At 35.1% G+C, this 20,378-nt stretch overlaps 3 protein-coding genes across 4 annotated transcripts; all 3 read right to left on the bottom strand.

Annotated features, from left to right (window-relative positions):
- Window positions 1–2,318: 2,318 nt before the first annotated feature.
- On the bottom strand, window positions 2,319–2,816 carry LOC133305231 (uncharacterized). The gene is made up of 3 exons (XM_061505389.1): window positions 2,726–2,816; window positions 2,595–2,650; window positions 2,319–2,432 (listed from the first exon to the last, which is right to left on the bottom strand). The coding sequence occupies exons 1-3, from the start codon at window positions 2,814–2,816 to the stop codon at window positions 2,319–2,321; spliced, it is 261 nt and encodes an 86-aa protein (XP_061361373.1).
- Window positions 2,817–6,457: 3,641 nt separating this feature from the next.
- LOC133305248 (ETHYLENE INSENSITIVE 3-like 3 protein) lies at window positions 6,458–9,476 on the bottom strand. Of its 2 annotated transcripts, XM_061505415.1 has the most exons (4): window positions 9,450–9,476; window positions 9,179–9,302; window positions 6,833–8,506; window positions 6,458–6,744 (listed from the first exon to the last, which is right to left on the bottom strand). In XM_061505415.1, the coding sequence occupies exons 2-3, from the start codon at window positions 9,211–9,213 to the stop codon at window positions 6,865–6,867; spliced, it is 1,677 nt and encodes a 558-aa protein (XP_061361399.1). In that variant the 5' UTR covers window positions 9,214–9,302; window positions 9,450–9,476; the 3' UTR covers window positions 6,458–6,744; window positions 6,833–6,864. The 2 variants fall into 2 exon arrangements, with proteins under 2 accessions (XP_061361399.1, XP_061361398.1); XM_061505414.1 differs by lacking the exons at window positions 9,179–9,302; window positions 9,450–9,476 and having other exon boundaries at window positions 6,833–8,547.
- A 3,638-nt stretch (window positions 9,477–13,114) lies between these two features.
- Window positions 13,115–15,436, bottom strand: LOC133305239 (FT-interacting protein 3-like). Its single transcript, XM_061505405.1, has one exon. The coding sequence runs from the start codon at window positions 15,434–15,436 to the stop codon at window positions 13,115–13,117; it is 2,322 nt and encodes a 773-aa protein (XP_061361389.1).
- Between the last annotated feature and the right edge of the window lie 4,942 nt (window positions 15,437–20,378).

Below are 20,378 nucleotides of genomic sequence, written 5' to 3'. Positions count from 1 at the left end.
CTTTTTCTTTTATTTTTTATATTAATGATAGATTCCACCTAGCTGTTCTCTATAGCAAGAGAACTCATGAGAATAGTATTTTTCATAAAATAAATATTTTGCTTTTTATTCATAAATCCGGACAGTCCACATTTAATTTTGTGAGAGAGCAACAATTGGATACGAATTGCATAGCTGTGGAAGTTCTTGTATATGGCAAATGCGTTTCCATATATAAAATCAGTGCTCAATGAATTTGCTAATTATTCTTTGCATAGTTCTTTTTAAAAAAAAGTAATTTAAATATATTGTCACTGTGAAAAAAAGTTTGGTTTATATTTAAAGGTTCGTTTTTTCTGCAGTTACTGCAGTAAGTCAATACGACGTCGTTTTAGAACGGAAATCATGGTGTTTTGGTAATTTTAATTTATTTCAGGGTTATAATAGTCTTTATATTTATAATTTTTTAAGATTTCAATACCAAAACAATGTCGTTTTGAGAATAAATGCAGATAACTTATTTGCATTAACTGCAGAAATATTTTTCCCTATATTTAATCATATATGTTATCATATAATTTCACACATGGTGCATTAACGATAAATAATTTAGAACATAGTAAATATGATGATATAAATTATTCATGTGAATATATCGGGTGGCTTAATATAAATGACATAGTAAGTGAGTTGTGCCTAGAAAATATGGCTCAAAGGGTCTTCAATTCAATTTTTTGATCGAAACAACGGAATTAACAGTAAAAAAATATGGGTTTGATTTTCTCATGTTAAATGAGAATTCAATTCTCATGTTGTAGAGATAAAAAGTATGTGGGACCCAGGTGTTAGAAAAAATTATATGTAGGACCTATCTCAGCACGGAAATCAAAGGGTGTGTAGAAAAATTTGAATTCTAATGTTAAATGAGAATTATAAAACTCAAAAAATATTTATGCTTTATGTCACAAAACAGAAATAATCTTTATTCAAATGGATGAGATATCTCTCGAATGCACTTCAAATCTTCAGCTACGATTAACATAACGAGACAATTGAGTTGTGTTGGATGGATGAAAGTCTCTAATATTCTTACAAATGAAGTTTGATCGGTTAACCCGCCAACCAACCGGCGAAGCATAATGGAATCTAAAAACTACTAGAGTAAATATCATGTTCGGTCCTCAGCAAATTGCACGATACCCGCTTTAGTCTCTAACAAATAAAGAGGCTATTCGTGGTTCCTAAGAAATTCAAAGTGGACCCATCTTAGTACTTTTGAAAGACTAATGTGGATCTTTTTTGAATTTGTGAGGGACCACGATTTTAACTAAATGAGTCCATTTTGAATTTCTTAGGGACCACGAATAACCTTTTTATTTACTAGGGACTAAAGCGGATATCGTGAGATTTGCTGAGGACCAAAAATGGTATTTACTCAAAATAGTAATAAAATGACTAGGAAAAAAGTGTAATATATATATATATATATATATATATATATATATATATATATATATATATAATTGATGAAAGGTTAACGGAAGGAGAGAAGTTAATGACCAAATACAGTTTACCGTGCAAATCTAAGAAATCTTCAAGGCTCAAGGCACAACAGATTGAGGCTCAATTCAATCTAATAAAGGCTATTTAAAAAGCATAAGGTTTATATGAAAAAATCGTGTGTGACAAGAAGAAAGAAAAACACAACAGTTGGCAATTGCTAAAATTAAGCTGGACTAGTTGCTGAAATTGAAAAATCATAAGCGGGAAAGATTAAAAAGGAACTGCAACTCAGAAAATCGTACCAATTTGCAGGTATTGTTTCCACTATTTCCTATAAATAATGGCAACAAACTGGTTCCACTCTGGATTGTCTTGTCTTCTTTGGATGCTCTTTGAGAAGGGTAAAATGCAATGTCCAATGAGGCTACCAACACCACCAATCAACATTTCAGTCCATACTATATAGCCCAGAAATAAAAAAAGGCAGGGGGAGTTTCATTGTTTTCTTTCACGTTTTCCATAATATAAACAATGAACAGAATGGAAAGTAAAATGAAATTGCAAACAAGATTAAAATCAAATATAATTGTTTCTGATCATGTACAAAAAACAAGCATACCGCAGAAGATAATATGGCTCATAAATTACAAAAACGTGAGCACTGAATGCGCATGATATGATATTGAACCATTGATGGAAATGTGCTGCAGCAGTGGATCATGAGTTAGAAAAACAAAAACAAAAACAAAAAAATCGGTAGAATTAATGAGATCCACCATTAAAGTTAGACTTAGACCTTTACTTAAATATAGGAGAGTTTTCAAGGAAGGGTAACTTCAAGGGCCTATAGGATTGTTGTTATGATGAAGAGGGTCAGGTCCAGTTGGAACTTGTCTTGCCGAGTCTTCTACTGTGCCAACAGAAGCAGCTTCATTCCTAAATCTTCCAACCTAAAAGTAAAACCCAAAAACAAAAAATAAAGACCTAAATAGACCCTATTTATTAACAGAGAGCAAGAGGGAGTTGAAAGTTTGAAAACTATATAATAATAAAAAAAAAAAAAAGCAAGGTTTCCCTTTTATGCTTTTAACATGTAACGATTATGTATATACCTCTATGTTTGTTGTTTTGGCCCTGCTTCCTGCTATGTTTGATGGATATATATGACCTGCATATCAAGCAACGGTTTAGTACAACCAAAAATTAACAACATGGAAATGAAGGGTGGTTTTCTTGAACTCACTTGAACTAGAGGATTGAACAAATGGCATCAAAACCAGAAAAGTGAGGATCAAAATGTTTAAGACCCAGGGAAGAGCTTTCTTGATCGCCATTGTTTTAGAACAGCAGAGACACAACCAGTTCTTGAGAATCATAGACATTGTTAGGCAGAGAAGAGAGGGATAGCATAAAGGAAGGTTTTTTTTTTTTTTGCCCCCTCTCTCTTGGAACTTTCTTTTCCCTTGTTTCTGGCAAGAAATGAGGAAGCTTTTTGAAAACCCTTCCAAGCAGATTGGTGATTGATGGCTGAGACAGACACTGTGTAAAGAAATGGCAAAATGGTTCTGAAAAAAATCACTGTTTTTTTGCAGTGGTATTTGAAATCGAGACTTTTACAATATGAACCTCTCTTGCTATTCCAAAAACTATGGTGAAAACATAGAATATGAGGACAAAGCAGAAACAGAGAAGAGGGGGCAAAGTTGGTATGCAGCGACAGTGTCACGCAGATTGACACTATTCCTAGGTAATAAGACGTTTGACAGTCTGGCACGTGTCGGCGTAGACATCGTCGTATGGATGTTGGCGGCGTGAATGAGTGGACACGTGGCTTTTCATTATTGGTGGGTAGCGGAAAAAGCCTGCTTTGTTCTTGTGGGGTATAAACAACGTCAAGATGGCCCACCTCCAATCATTTTGGGTGGGGCCATCACATTGATGCCATGCTTCTCAACGTTTCCAAGCTCCAATCTTTTAGTTTTCCTTTTGGTTATTTTATTTTTTTAATAATTTTTTTTTTTCATTTGACAATGTCGTCATTTGCACAATAATAATATCTTGCCATATTTTAAATTTTATTTTTTCCGAAAAACAAAATTTGTGTGGACTAACTCGTGGTTGTTGAAAGATCAATTTAGAAAAAGCAGTGAATCATTTAAGGGCTTTACAGATAAGTTATCTGAGATAAATAAAGTAAGGCCTTTTGACGTTAGTAGTGTTGTTTTTGTAAGGTATGATCAGAATAATTTGTGGGTCAAAAGTTTTGTCAATATAATGCATAACAACGCGATTGGAGAACTGACGTTTAAGGACGTGATAGAAAGCATATCGCGTCCTGTACAATTTTTTTGGCACGGTCATCAGAGCTCCTAAGACGTGATACCTTACCTACCACATCCAGTACAGGCGTGTCAGTACTTTTAAGACATGATACCTTACCTGCCGTGTCCCGTGCAAAATCATATGTATAAGTTTAGGGTTTACCGTATTTTTGAAGAATCAAGATTTATAAGTTTTTATCTGACTCACGACAAAAAGAGAGGTTAACATTTATTACTTTTTCTTTTGTTTATTATTCTCTTTCAAAAAACATTTGTCTTTCTAAAGTATAAAATATGTGTTATTTTAAGTAAAATAGTAGTATTTTATTTAATATTTAAATTTAAAAAAATCTATCAATAACCTTTCACTTTCACACACCATGGTTTTTTATTGTGTAATTATTTCTCTCACTATGTATAAAATATAATAATTTTAGTTAAAATAACCCAATATTATATTTTTTTAAAAATTAAATATTTTTCCCATTCTGTTCAGCCTTCAAGATATTTATAGGTAAGTATTGGATAGTTAACAATTTTATATTTATTTTGACGTATTAAAATGAAATTTAATTTGTAAAAATTAATTAAAATTTTCAAAGGATAATATATATTTCTTAATTTATTTTTTGAATTTATTGTTAATTAATTATGCATATATTGTTTACAATTTTAATTTTTTTAATTTATATTTTTTAAAAAATTTCTTAAATTAATTATGCATATTCCATTATAATTTTAAAATTTTCAAAAAATATTTTAATTTATATTTTACCTAAATGATATAAGCTTCTATTTTTATTTAATTATAAAATAGACAAATAACACCCCTTTAATCATATTCTGTTTTTGGTACAATTAGACTACAAGAAATATAAATATTCAATAGTAATATTAATTCGATATACAAGACTTTTTCTTCTTATTATTCTATATGGGATTTGTTTTCTCATTTAACATGAGATAAACTCATTTTTCTACACTCACATATTGAGTGGTGGGACCTATTTATATTTTTTTCTCTTCTATTCTCTCTCCTCTTTCCCATATATGTAAGTGTAGGTAAATAAGTTTATCTCATGTTAAATGAGATAAACAATTCTCGTTGTATATATCTTAAAAGCGAAGAAGGAACGATTCAATGTATCATGTTTTGCACAGGACGCGGTAGGTAAGGTATCATGTCTTAAAAGCACTGACAGGCCTATACTGGACGTGGCAGGTAATGTATCACGTCTTAGGAGCTCTGATGACCATGCCAAAAAAATTGTACAGGATGCGGTATGCTTTCTATCACGTCCTTAAACGTCAGTTCTCCAACCGCGTTGTTATGCATTATATTGGCAAAACTTTTGACCCACAAATTATTCCGGTCATACATTACAAAAACAACATTACCAAGGTCAAAAAGCCATAAAGTAAGGTTCATCAATTTAAAAAAAAAAAATAGAAGCATATATTTTTATATAAATGTAATAAGAGAGATAAATCTCATGCAACACGATAGTATAATTTTCCATCATTTAAAGGTAGAAATCAGTGTTTTAAAACTTGGCCTAGTTATTGACTCGATCGAGATACTGTGTTAATGGGTCAGTGATTCAACCGATGAGTTAGTGGTTCAACCGATTAACTGAATTAAATTAAATTATATAATAAATATATTAAAACATGCATTATGACAAGTAAGTGACTTTAGCGTAGTGTGCTTCAACTTCCATCAACCCCACATGGATTTAGCCATCCAATTGACAGCTCGAACTGGTGAACTGGTGAAGGCACCGAATCACCAAAATTCGGGTTTTAAAACATTGGTAGAAACAAATCTCCACCTCAGCTGCCAATGTTTCTTGTATTACAAGACAAAATTTCTTCAACAATTTATTTGCATTCCTTACTTAATTCATCAACAGGGACAGCAATATTCAGTGAAGAAGTGTTAGCAGAAATCTAGCAGTAAATGAACTGGGTTATTACTAGAAGCTCAGCTTTCCAGGCTTCAATTATTATAGACACATGGGACGGCAGCATAATGACACTAATCCCAGCTTAACTTCTAGTGTCTAAATTGCCAAAAGAAGATAGCGAGATAGATGGTAAAAACTAATAAAAGAGGTTTGCTTGTGCAGTTGTGTCGACTGGATTGCTACATTACATATACTTTGGACTTGTCTTTCAAAACACAATTTATTCAGACACTTCCTCTAAACATCAACAACACATTTATCCCAAACTAAATATGCAAGGATAAAACTGAATAAAAAAAAAAAACCACCCCGTGATAAACCCGACTAGCGAGTGTGGAGTGGAGACAATTCTTGTACGTAGCCTTACCCTTACATAATTGCAAAGAAGTTGTTTCCTGAATTCGAACTCATGACCTTTCAATCATGAAAGAACAGCTTTACCACTGCTCCGGTTTGTTCCCTTTTTTTTTTCCTCTAAAGCTTAATATTCTTATAATTTATGATGTAATGAAGGTTGGAACCTTCTGGTTAGTTGGTATTTAGTTTTGTGTCTTACTTTCTCCAAAAAAAAAAACGAAAGAAAAAAAGAAAAGAAAAAAAGAAAAGGAATGCATCAAACAGAGGTTGCATATCTGTCTAATCCACACACATAAGAGAAAGCAAGAACATTGTGACTTTTTAATAAATATAGAGGTATTCCAACTCCAAAGGGATTTACCTGAACAATTATAGATGCTTAGTTTAGCCCGTCCAACAAATGATACATTTTACATGAAACCCCAATCACATATATTCATATGGAAATGGAGAAATCTATAGAACAAAATTCATGTTTCTGTTCATTATGTCCTTCAAATTGATGACTTGTCAATTTTAAAACTATCTCCTTTAACCACAAAGGTTCAAACTGCATAAATACTACACAAATGTGAGAACCTTCCTTGTAGATTGAAGTGCAGGAATATTTGTAGTTCCTGGGGAAAGGATGAAACAAATGCAAAACATTAAGTCATGAAAGGTAGGTAAATCCAAGCAAAATTCAAGAGTAAGAATAACACTTACCATCTCAGCTCTGAGTTGCCAGTTCCAATAAACTATGCCCCAAAGTACTGGATAATTTCATCATCACATAAGAAATCATCTAAATGGAATGGTGGACTGCTGAGTCTCCCAAAACCTAATGACATGCCACTCATTGGTGATCCAGAGAAAGTGTGATCCATAGGTCTATCTAGCTCATTTTGAAATGTGTCTTGTCCGTAATATTGCAGGTCTCCTTCAGGAACTTCACCCACTTTTATATGTACTGCATCATTCTCTGGCCTAATTGGTTCACTATTTCCAGACTGCAGCTGCTGTCCATCATGACTAGGCACATATCCTGCCACTGAATTGTAAATATTATAAGAAGTTTCTTGATGCATATCAGGGTTTTCCACCTCAGGACTGTGCAATGGCCTTCCACTCATATACATGCCTTCTGAGGGAATTAAATTGTTTGAATGCAAAGAAGAGTAATGGTCAAATTCAGATACTGGCAATTGAGCTGGCACCTCAAGTCCTTTTTCTACCGGTCTCAAATTAGAACCTGTCCCAACATGTAAAGTTTTATTGAGAGATGAAGCAGGTAGATTGTCAGTGGCGCTTGACCCCAAATGTGGTTTTTTCCTGCAATGCTTCTCAGCTTGATCTTTATCTTGGACAACCTTATTGTGCAAATTATCTGATGGTTCAGTATCCATCAACTGATTTCTCCTATCTTCTTCAGAAGAAACAGAACCAACACCGTCATCAGCGCCATCAACATCATAATTGCTATCTCTACTAGAGCCAGCTTGCTTTTCAACTGTAACACCATGCAACATTTCAGTTATTCCAGAGGTACCATTATCAATACTAGGCTGCCTAATGAGAGATTCTTCTCTATTTAATACCCCCAACCAAACAACACTCTCCTTTGCCGTCATCTTGTCCTGCAAGCACTTTGACTGACGTACATGCCTCCTTATTTTTGCAATATCAGGTGACATGTGCTTTATTACAGCAGTTAGCACTCCCACTTTCCACATCTTCTTCAAATCATGTGGCTTCTTATAAGGAGGACTCTGACCATAAGGTAATTTCAATTGTAGCCACCAATCTTCAGTCCCAGTTGGCCACCAAGGTGGAGGATTACCCTTTTCCAATGGATACTTCCTCTGAGGAGGATCACAATGTTGCATCAAAGCAGATAAGAGTGACCCAAGTGTTGCATCTTGTAGGTCTTGGAGAATGCTATGAGAATTCCCCTTTTGCTTATTATCAACCTCACTAATAGCAAGACAGTCTGCTTCATACTTGGCTATGGCTGCAGGTCCATTCTTATCTAACTTTACCTTCTCTTTCCACCAAGCTCTAAGGTTATCAGAAGAACCACTAACCGGCTTGCCTTTCTCAGGAATGATTCCATACACAAATCCTCTAACTTTGCAGACTTCCATAAGCTTCAGCATATATTTAAGAATCCCATCTTGTGCTCTGGACATTTTCTTCCTAACAGCTTGATCAGTATTCTTCCTGGTCTTTTGCTTCTCTGAGGCTTGCTGTGCTGCATGCTTCTGCCTTTCCTTAATCCTTTTGAGTTTGATATTATCCTTCCACATCCGCTTCTCCAATTCTTCTGCTTCAATCTCTTCATCACTGACATCTTTATCTGCTATATTTTGACATCTGATATAATCAACTTCTATATCTGAACTGTAGTTCATTGCATTGCCATTTATCAGAAGATGCTCCATTCAATTAAATAACAAGCACTCTTAGTTTAGTTGCTCACACAATTTATTGAAACAAAAATGACACATATTTTGAACCTAAAAGGTTAAGTTGATTTGGTCCCTCCCCAAATAGTATAGAACTGACCTTGCATATATATGCCAAATGATCATTAGAACAAAGTAAAGTAACATGCAAACTTTTCTAGTATTTGTAATTTCATACCCAGAAAAACAAATTAACCAACACTCCAAATATCATCCCATCTACTTTTCCCAAAAATTCCTAACAGACACTGTTTCCAGTTTAACAACATTCAAAGTCCCCAAACATCTCAACCAACACTTCCCAAAACTCCTTCTAGTGAGATTGCTGTACAGTTGTTTAAATTTTTTTAAAAAAACTTACAAACTGTTCCAAATTTCTACAGAACGAATTTTAACAAAAGCAGAAACGTTATCCAACTAACTCTCGATTGATAAAATCCAATTGAATTTGTGAAGAGCAAAGCTATAACTAGACACAGAAGAAACACCACAAAATACCATTACCATCATTTTTATTTTTTTTAAAATAAAAAGATTCTTAAAGAAACCAATAAAAAGAACATAACGTGATTGAAGTTATGGACATAAGAAAAACTTGAGGACATACCAAACGTCAACGCCAATTTCTTCGATTTCACTCATCTACTATTAAGGATGGAAGAAACATACGAAGCACAAAAAATTGAGCTTTACGATTCGTTGTCGTTTATCCCTTTTTTTTTTAATTTATTCTGTAGAGAAGCGAATCCACCAAAAATTAGAAGAACCCAAAAAGGCTTTTCCTTTTTGCGAGCGAAAATGGCTACAAATACAATGTTGTGTTGTGTGAGTGAGGAGAGAGAAAATTTGTAGACAGATAAAGCAACGACAACAGTTACCTCGGACTGTGCCATCTGCGAACAAACGTCCTCTATATGTTCTATTTTCCTCTCTCTTTTTATTAATGTAAAATTGTTTAACGAATTCGGGAGAAAATGGAATCTGTCTTTCTGTTTTTCTTTTCCAATTATTTGAGAGGATTAGTGGTTTTCATGTTATAGCATACACATAAAATAAAATTGTGCAGAGTTTATTTATTTATTTATTTTTTCATCTATTCATATAGTTTCATATGAATTTCACATATTTTTGTACGTGTAAAAAATAAAATTATTTACAACGAGTGTATTAATCCCTTATTTGAGTGACTATAACTATGCTGGAGGGTTTTTTATATTTTTTTGTTGTTGTCAAGTTGTGTCAGCCAACATAATTGAAGTAATCCATTTTTGCATTTTGGTGTCAACATCTTACTTAACAAATTGGAGAGCTTCCATTCATCGAATCAGTTTCATCATTTTGTTCCAGTAGCATTATTGATATTTATTGCTGGTTCAATGTATGGAATTTAAAAGCCACTAGAAGAATTGTTACGTATTTTGGAAAAACAAGAGTAGCCACTAAGAGATTCCATTCAAAGGAGTAAACGATGATGCATTATCACAGTCAGATTCTTAGTGTGGTGGAATTCACTGTATGATGCATATTATTTCATTATGCAAGATCCTGAACCACAGTTGTGATGGTTCAATTACTAGTCAACTATCCATGAATTCTTAGTTGTTTATTGCAAGACTTTGATAATGCGCACTAACATCCACAAAATAAAAAGATAGTGCATTAGCACTAGCACTAGCATATCAGTATCAATATTTTTATCTTGACCCAATCAATGATTGTTCTTCCATGGAGAGTGACTGAGCACTAACATTGCCCTCATGGCTTTCAGTGATGTCAACTGTATCAAGAAAAAATTGAAGATCCAATTCTTGCATGTCAAACCAGTATTTCAGAAACACTGTTCCTCTGATGTGTATTTGCAGAATTTTTGAAGAAATTTCTTAGGTCTTATACATTGCCCACCACTTGACAAATTCCATTGAATAGATGGAGATTTCGGAGGTAAGGGCATAGTTTAGCCCCAAGAAAGAACTTAGAAATAATGAAATGCAAATGCAAAGAATTCAAGCAAGAGATGTAAAAGGCAGGGAAATTAAATAATTTAACCAGTGAACTCCATCTACTGATTTCTACCATGTTCAGTGTCTCATCTATGAACTGTTTAATACACTCAAATCTCTTGATTTTCCTCACGTTGTATTAAGAACCTTGAGATACACCACCCTAAAAGCTAGCTCAATGGGTGAGAGTGTGCCCAAGGCCTTATAAAGGCCATATTAGTTGCCCATCCAATCAATGTGGGACTATATATCTCAACACGCCCCATCACGCAAGAGCTCTTTAGGCTAGAAGCGTGGAAATTGCACAGGCCCATTTTTGGTTTTACCTTTTTGTGCTTTTTTTTATTTTAATTCCACTTTTTAAAGCGGAGGACAGTGAGGCTCTGATACCATGTTAAGAACCTTGGGATACACCACCCTAAAAGCTAGCTCAAGGGGTGAGAGTGCCCAAGGCCTTATAAAGGCCATATTTGTTGCCCATCCAATCAATGTGGGACTATATATCTCAACATGTTGTTTTGCTGATGGTTCTATGGTTGACCAACTTGACAGAAGGAACACTAACTACATATTCTTCTGCCGCACTAGTCTTAATTTTCTCAATCACATCTTTGTTAACTGTTTTTACCATCCCTAGCTTCTGGAATTGCAAAAAAACAAACCTGATCAGAACCATCTGGAATGGAAATTCAGTGCATCCCACCAATGAGTATTACATATCAGAGGAGAGAAAAAAAATTTGCCAGAGAAAAGAGAATTTTGACTGACATGTAATGCTCCTATTAATGGGATGTACTGAATCTAAGTGCAACAGCAGCACCAAAGATTTATTCGTAATAAAAAACTAGTCAAGTTACCTGATTGACCATACAACACGTTTGGTTGTTCCAAGTGGATGCTAAATGGCGAGTGAGAAAAGTGTACAAGTGTGAGAGAGAAAGAATAGAACGTGGCACAAGTTCTACACACTGAATTGGAAGCTGCTGAGCTCATTGCTGTTAAGTGTTAATATACAAAGAAAGGGTCCAAGCCTTCAAATTCCAAATGATAGAGACAAATTGATGATATTGTTCACCAGGTTTCGATGACTCCGAGAATATCATCACCGTCTGTCTAGCATGACAATTGGAGCTTACTCATCCATGTAATAACGTTTCTAATTCAAAATTGTGATGGGTTCACACACATACAATTATCGTAAAATTCAAAATTGTGATGGATGGTTGCTAGAGATTTTACTTAAAATAAAAAAAAAGATAAAAAATCGTAAAATAAAAAATTATAAAATATAATAAAAATGTAAAAAAAAAAAAATAGAATATTGGTAAAATCGTTCTGATGGAAAAAAATCATAAAAACGTAAAATTTAATGATCAATTAAGATTTTAACTAGATGCCTATGATACTGCAAGAATTTGAGGGATTTTTTTTTTTTTCCCACAATTGATGTTCATCATGACTTACACAATACGCAAACGCCAAACACCGACGAAAGTTTGTTAGCAAGTCAAATATATGATGATTCGTGTGGTACTGTCCCAAAAAATTTGACGAGGTGGTTATAAACTTGTGCTTTCGTTTTCGACGTGACTCAAAAATCGTGTGTATATTTATAATGAATTAGATGCTCATTGATTATGATTACCTTTTTGACGAAAATGACATTTCTCCACACTGTGGTAACTCAGTTGGCGCAATGAGAGCTAAACATGTGAGGGTGAGAGCATCTCTTCTAATCTCCTTAGTACCACCTTTGGGAGGAGTTTAAAGCCTTAATCCTGGACCCGCTCCAAATCGGATTAGTTGCGAAACAATGAACTTATTCAAATATTTCCTAAAAAAATAATGGCATTATTCACAGCGATTCAGTGTTGGTAACTGGGTAAGACCTGCGATATGCATTGCATCCCATGCCATGGTTCTCGTGCTTTATCGTTTCTTGAAGCAAAAGGAGGATGCATATGGCTGAGTCTAGGATTTTGATTACGAGATATGTTTGTCAATTGTCATTAAACAACCCACATTAAAGTATTGGATTTATAGATTCAAAGAGGAAAGAAAAATAATAAGAAAAGGTGAGGGAAAAATAAAAGGCTTGTAGTGTTATATTTGCCAGGATTGGGATGGGAAAAGAGTAATCACAAGTTCAAATTAACTGTGAATTTCAAGAAACAGTTTACCACATTTGAAACAGTGTTTGAAATAAATCTACAGCGACCCCAATAGAATCAATAGTAACATTAACTGCTACTAGAAATCAATAAAAAAGAAAAGAAAAGGCTAATCCTGAAAAACTGGCTTAATTTGCAAAGGTAAATCTGGCTACCAGCGTTATCGTACACAAGGTGACAGATATGCATGAACAAAATATAAAACTTGACACTAAACAAGATTCGTTAATGACTGAATGTAAATGAACACGAATACAACAACATGAATATTCCCACTTTATGTGGACAAAATTTATATACTGTCTGAACTCTGAACCATGTGTATGATGATAAAGAGGAGCAAGTTGAGTGGAAGCCAGTGGTGATTCATGCTTACAACATGCTGTCTGATCTAGCAGGCAACCTCCTAAAGAAGTTGAGTGGGAATGATGGAAATTTCTGGCGGAATCTGGGATGCCTTAGCACATAGAAGCCAAGGAGGAGGCACACAACCTGAAAGGGAGTAACATAGAAAACTAAAGCAGCAATCAAACAGAATGTTATAAAAAGAGTGGTAGCCCTTGGATCTCTCCAGCTTAACAGACTTTGGAACCTTTCTCCTTGAGTCGCCATGTCACCTATAACAGTTTGGACTCTCCCTGCAATGCTTCTTAAACGATCATATCTCATCCTAACCATATCCGATGACCGGGAAGTTGGGAATGAATCAAACTCTTCATCTAATTCATCAGGATGAGCAGCATCAGCATGAGACAGTCGAGTGTCCATATGTGGAGGGTGTCTTGGCCTCCATCTGAAGTTCCAAATTCCAATCAAAAACAGGTACAAGAAAATTGTGGGGAGTATTAGCTCAGGGTAAAGAACCAATATTATGAAAAGGACATGAATTAGTATGGAAGTGATTGGGTTTTTCCAATTGCATATCTGATCAAACCACCTCCCAAAGGCTATTAAACCGCCTAGAACTTTCATTATTCTGAAGAAATTAGCTTTGCTCCTTCTCATGCTCCACATATGTGAATCCACATCAAGCATGTATTCTATAACCTCTTTCCTTAGCGGTGGCTCAGCCCGGTTCAACCTCATTGCTACAATCTGCATGGCCTGATGTCTCAAACTGTCTAGCTGAATCACAGATAGAGGATGGATGTAGTGCATCTTTGGCAACAGTGGCATGGAATACCTAAACAACATATTGATGAAAGATGAGCTTGTGAACCTGACAGCCAAATGCAGTTCTCCTGTTTTCTTCACACCTGAATTATGCAGTACTAAAAGAGGATACGAGTGTGTGTAAACCCTATCAGCTTCAAGAGTGGATAGCCTGATTCTCACCTTCCCTATCCTAGAATCCTTTGATCCACCGGATTTGTCTCCTCCATGTATATGACCATTATCAAAGACCCCTACTGTAATAACAGTAGATGGATCAAAAACTTCCCAAGTGTACTGCTCATTCCACTTTGGAACAAAGCTATCTACAATTGTCCTGGTACGGATCCACTTCTGTCCATATTTAGCTACACAATAAGCATCTGTGGTTCCTCGACCATCTCTTGTCTTCATTGGCATCAGCCCTTGTGCATTTATGATCCCCACCTCTAGAACTCCAATGCTGGGCTTCCATAGCTGCTTGGCAGTTGGCCTAAGATCGCTACTGTAATGAGTTGACTCATCCAACACATGATATCCGCCATCCAAACACACCCTCAAATGTATCCTGCTTGCAAATTTGATCTCTTTCTTTTCCCCTTCAACTATCACATGCTTCTCAAGATTATGCCACCTAGTGTTCACAGGCTTATGGTCCAACCTCCTTTGCACAACGTGTAAAGGAATCATACACCTTCCCAAGACTTCATCTTTGTTCGGTCCAACCCTGTCTTCCACAGTCAGAATTAAGGGTTCCTCAAATGGCTCTGCAGCAACAAACATCAAGTCCTCATTCCACATAGGATTTATGGTCTTAATGTGAGATACTCTAGTTCTTAAAATCTGATTCCCCAGATTAACCTTCACAGAAACTTCAGGATACCGGCTTTTGTCGGTTGGTACCAAGTCCTGAGCTTCAATTACATTAACCCTTACATACCAAAGCTTGGGAGAGAGGTAAACTTTTGATCTTATGTTTGCAACCCCGTCAGAGGAAACCATTGCTGCATCAGAATGCCATGAATCAGGAAATGCCTCATCTGCTTGGGTTCCTTTCCAAACTGCCAGCATTAGCTCTCCCTTGGCTTTGTCACCTTTGCGATCTTCCAGCCTATACCACTGTGGAGCCAATGGACTATCTGGGGGAACACGTTTTGGGATCTCATTCAGATCAAACCACACCCTCCCTACGAAGTCATCTGAAACAACATCCTTATCTTTGACAATCACCTCCAAAACTGAAGCTTGAATCCGATCTTTCGAGAAGGCATAGACCTGATTCCACTCAGGATTGGACTTCTTCTCAAAATGCTTGGTAAGTCCCTTGTAGTTTCCAAGCTTCACTTCAACGTAGGGATCAAGACTACCAGTGATATCTTTTGCAGGCAAATCCTTGGCTTTGACCACACGAACATAGAGGTACTGCATCTGTTCAACCAGATCATAGGTGCAGGATAGCTTGTCCCCTGTGAATGTCCCTGCCCCAATGTTGGGCGAAGTCTCCTTCAAGGCAAATTCATGGACTTGTGGTGGCTTCTGCATTTTCTTCTCTTGTAGTGTCAACAATTAACCTGCACCAATTTGGAATTTCAGAAAGAAAAAAAAAAAATAGTAAATCATAGTAAATCAAGGAAACAAGGAAATTATGAACAAATCATTCTTTTTTTCTATGATCATATCTTTCTTAAGGTGAATAAGCAAAATCTTAAGGTAAATATTACTAGATGGAACAATGGAAGAAGCATCAAAAGAGAAAGAAAGAAAGGAAAAAAAAGATGAACTGGCCTCACCGTGAAGTGAAACTAGGCCAGAAATGAGTACTTGCAAGTGGAACTGTGGAAATGCACGACAACTTTCTGCGTTGAAGAACCACACAACTCAAAACCCTTAAGTTACTATTGTATATAGATTCTCAGTTGCTCAAAGAAAAACATTTCATCCAAATACACACATAAATGGCAGAAAGAAAAAGCAAAAGTTCAATGTTCTGCGATCTTTGTTGTCAACATTTTTACATGGATCAGGCTTTGTGCATCATCAATGTTACTTGTAAGTGGTCCCATTTTATGGTCAACCAAACAGGTAACAAGAAAAAGGAAGAATAAATACAAAAATGCAATTGGTGGTGACTAATTTAAGTTTTAGGCAAGACACTTAAGCTTGCATTGAACGATTACAGATTGAGATCTAACGCATAAAAAAAAAAAAGGAGATCAAGAGAATGTGATGAAAACAAAAAACAAACAAGAAGAAAAGTAAATACCAGGTACAAAACTACAAGTAAAGAAAATCCAAACAAACACATGGTCATTCACCAGCTTCAACTACCACTACAACTAGCATTCATAATAAAGACAGTGTTTGTACAACCACTCGTACCAAATATTTCAAAAATCAAAAAATGTACCATTAAACCTTGAAATGAATGAACAAGTGGCGCGTGTGCATTCGAAAGTTCACGCACACGTAACGGTGAGTTAGGACTAACCTCAAGCGTCACTAGGTTTGACCGTGGTTGTGTCTTCCTTCCTCAAGGTGTAAGCACCACCAGCATTGCACTATGGAAAACCAAAATGTCTGTTAGGACGAAGACAAAGCGTTAGGACAGTCTCACGTGACCTAGTCACGTTTAATGAGACCATTTCCATATATATAAGCGTTTTTTTAGTTTGAAAGAGATAATTTTATTTTTTAGAAGGGAAAAGTGTTTATCGTTTTAAATGACACAACTTATATCATTTTACTCTTACAAAGAAGTGAGACCCACACCTTTATTTTTTTTGTCAACTGTCTCTCCTCTTTTATCTATCTCTTTCTCTCTCTTAAAATGACAAAATTTTACATCATTTAAATGACACACATTTTTCCCTTTTTATAATACATAAAAATATGTGGAATTTTTTTTGTCTCTTTCTATCACATAGATCGTATATATTTTTATGTGTGTAGGAGATAATTTTATCTCTTATAACATGAGAAATATTATATATATATATATATGGGAAAAAAATTTATGCTTTAAAAGGATGTAAGTTGTGTCCTTTTAATTTTTTTACTCTATGTATTTCAGATAATACATAGTTATAATATGAAAAATTATTTTTTTCTCTCCTCAATCACATCAGCTGACATGAAAAGTGAAAAAAAAAAACTAAATTTTTATATTATAACTATATACTATAGAGAATACATAGAGTAAAAAATTAAAAAGATAAAACTTGACTCCTTTAAAATAGCACATGTTAAACTATATATATCTACATATATAGGGAGAGAGAGAGGAGAACTAAGACACGTCCGAGGATGTTGGTCGCTTGTGGCCACTTCAGAGGGTAAAATTAAATATACAGGATACATAAATGAGCATGTTGCATAGATTGGACTGGAGTGGAAAATGCTCCATTAAATAACCAAAGATATAGTAAGTCCAGTTCATAGTTCATTTTTACTTTCCAAAATGCTAAATGACCCTTAATTGGACTTTTCATTAACTCGGTACCTAACATGAATCATAGAAATTCCATTCATTTATAATAAACTTTTATAATATCGAACAATAAATATATTTAATAGTTCATAGGATTTCAATTTTCTAATGCTATAGACTTATTTTGTAGGGAACTCAAATCTATTAAAGAAACAAAAAAAAAATATTGCGCAAAAATTAAAAAATCACTAAAATAGAAGAAAACAACTTTCCTGTAATATAAGAAATTATTTTTCCTAATTAATATTCTTACATCGGTACACTAAAATCAATCAAATTTTATCGGCCATTTGACCCTAGTAGGGCAATTTTAATAACCTTTCACCGGAATAGTTTCACGGTGAAATGAATTACCTATGTAATGCAGAACAACGCGTTATATAGAGTATCACGTTGAGAAGTGATTGTGAATAAACCGCGTCCTTTGCAAGTTTTATGCCAAACCGGGTGATTGATGTATGGAACACGGTATGGACAGGAACATGTTTGTTGATTGATGGACTGGAACGCGGCATGTACAGGATCATGTCTGTTGGTGATGAAAAACCAACCGCGTCCTTTACACATTTCACGACTTGATTGATGCATGGAACGCGGCACGTGCAGGGTCATGTTTTCTGATTGATGGACTGGAACGCGGCACGTACAGGATCATGTTTGTTGGTGATAGATGACAAACCGCGTCCTTTACACATTTCACGACTAAACACGGAGATTGATGGGAATATTGCAGAAGGAACATGTAACCTGTCCAGTCGTGTCTAGAAACGATAGTCACGCAGACGCTTCTCGGTGTAGAAAGCCAATTTTCTGATGCAGCCACCGGTATAACATGTTCTCTAGCACACCGCGACCAAAACCTACATATACACCTTCCCAAAACTGCATTTTCATTTTCACTCTCCGAAGTTGTCTAAATGTTTCCTTCTTTCTGCATTTTACTTATGTTTCCCCGCTTTGTTAACAGAAAGCTGTGTTGTTGATCTATTACATATTTTCATTGTTCAGTGAAGGTTTGTACAATGTTATATTTGTTCGTTTAATTATTATTTTATTATGACATTACTAATTTTATTGCATTTATATTTTGTTTAACTATTTACAGGAAAAATGAGTTCAAATTTACAAACAATTCGTGCACTTATATACTATAATGGTAGGAAGGTGATGGGTCGTCGTGGTGTAACATTTGAAGGTGAAAAGAGACCGATGCGTATTACACGGGGTACTACTTTTGAGGGCTTGAAAGCAAACATTCACCATAAATTGGGGTTACTAGGGAATCAACATATTTCTGAAATCACTGTAAGAGCTCTTGCTGGCAGTTCTGAATACACAGCAATATCAATTACAGATGATGATGATGTTGATATTATATTAGATATTTTTGTGGAACAAGCTGAAACGAGTACTGATCAAACCCATGCTAGAAAGTTTGTGGAGATATACGTAGATATTCAAAATACCGATGATTTGTCATTGCCGATTCAGTCAGTTGATGTGAATACAGCACCACACATTGATATGTTGAACAGGAATGCATCATCATCTGTGCTTCTAGTAGTGCCCAACGCTGCTATACTTGATGATGAAGACATTCCAACATATGATCAGAACGATGATGAACCAGAAGAAGAAGAAGACGAGGATGCGTGCCTGGCAGCTGAAAATAATGACGATGAGTCGAATAGTGAAGATGACGACGATGTGCCGATGGGATGCCACAACAACGTCAATGAAACCACATCGAGTATTGTTGGGTATGAAAATGTCGTTGAAGGTTAGTTGACAAGTGATTTAAATTAAAAAATTAAAAATATTTGCAACGTGTGTAGAAGAGTTCATTATCAGGATTGCCTTGGTGCTGCACCCAATGTCCGTAGTGTCGATCTATATAAGACATTCGCAAATAGCTTCCCTCTATCTCATGCGGATCAGGACGGTATCCCAGCATTTGATCTACGACATTACTCCAATTACCGGAAGTTGGACCGATAAGTGGTTCTCCATCTGATGACAAACCAAGAATAGCAGCAACATCTTGAAGAGTTATTGTCACCTCTCCCTGTGGCATGTGAAACGTGTGTGTTTCAGGACGCCAACGCTCCACTAAAGCACTAATGAGTGCATGATCGATCTGCAATACATTTTATACACATAAAAATAGTCATTGCCCAATAAATCAATTGCAAGTAATTGATATCACCATTAAAAGCACTAACCGACAAATGTGCCATGCGTGCAACATGATAAAATCCTGCACGCCTAAGATGCTCTGCCACTGGCTCCGGAATGTTATCTGGATTATGCGGATCTGCTTCCATCCCTTGCGTTGCTCTACGAACTTTGAGAACCCTCTTCAAACCCGAGCTCCATACAGCCTGAGACACGTGCGTTTCTTGTACATCCAACCTCAACACACTATATTCTTCGGGACCCGGATTAATCACCTCACGCTCCATGAACCTGTGTTACACAAGTGTTGTTATATAATAATATATAGCATATTTAACAACTTTAATACAATAATAATAAATCTTTACGGTATTACATATAAAACAATATAAATAAATTAAAAGCAAATTATAAAAATTAAATAAACTAACCTATGAATAAAATTTAAGGCCACAGGTGCAAGGATATTAATCCTAGAAAAATAACATTTTCAACACATTTAATAATATAAATTTACTATATTTAACAATATTAATAAAATAATTAATACAATAAACTAATCTCTATACAACTATGTCTATATATATATATATATATTATATATAGCGCCAAATAATTATATGGTATGGAATGAACTATGTTATTATAATTATATATAGCGCCAAATAATTTTATGTCTATATATAAACTAATTTCTATACAACTATGTTATTATACAATAAAATTTTATTTCAAAAACCAAGAAAACACAACAGTGTCGAATTATAATTATATTGTAATATGGTTTCTTTTCACAAACTCAATTTGGGAAACAATAATATT

This window comes from Gastrolobium bilobum, unplaced genomic scaffold (genome assembly GCF_033153095.1).
Source record: "Gastrolobium bilobum isolate Gb01-03AN ecotype WA unplaced genomic scaffold, APGP_CSIRO_Gbil_v1 utg23571, whole genome shotgun sequence".
NCBI classification, from domain to species: Eukaryota; Viridiplantae; Streptophyta; class Magnoliopsida; order Fabales; family Fabaceae; genus Gastrolobium; species Gastrolobium bilobum.
Note: the sequence above shows the minus strand (reverse complement) of the source record. Positions and strands in the feature narration are given on the sequence as shown.

What these genes read in the sequence shown, in the direction of transcription:
- LOC133305231 (XM_061505389.1), bottom strand. Translation starts at nt 2,816, where the DNA reads ATGGCGATCAAGAAAGCTCTTCCCTGGGTCTTAAACATTTTGATCCTC. An exon ending in TGTTCAATCCTCTAGTTCAA is followed by an intron (nt 2,651 to 2,725) that starts GTGAGTTCAAGA and finishes CTTGATATGCAG; the next exon opens with GTCATATATATCCATCAAAC. An exon ending in CCAAAACAACAAACATAGAG is followed by an intron (nt 2,433 to 2,594) that starts GTATATACATAA and finishes TTTTACTTTTAG; the next exon opens with GTTGGAAGATTTAGGAATGA.
- LOC133305248 (XM_061505414.1), bottom strand. Translation starts at nt 8,547, where the DNA reads ATGGAGCATCTTCTGATAAATGGCAATGCAATGAACTACAGTTCAGAT.
- LOC133305239 (XM_061505405.1), bottom strand. Translation starts at nt 15,436, where the DNA reads ATGCAGAAGCCACCACAAGTCCATGAATTTGCCTTGAAGGAGACTTCG.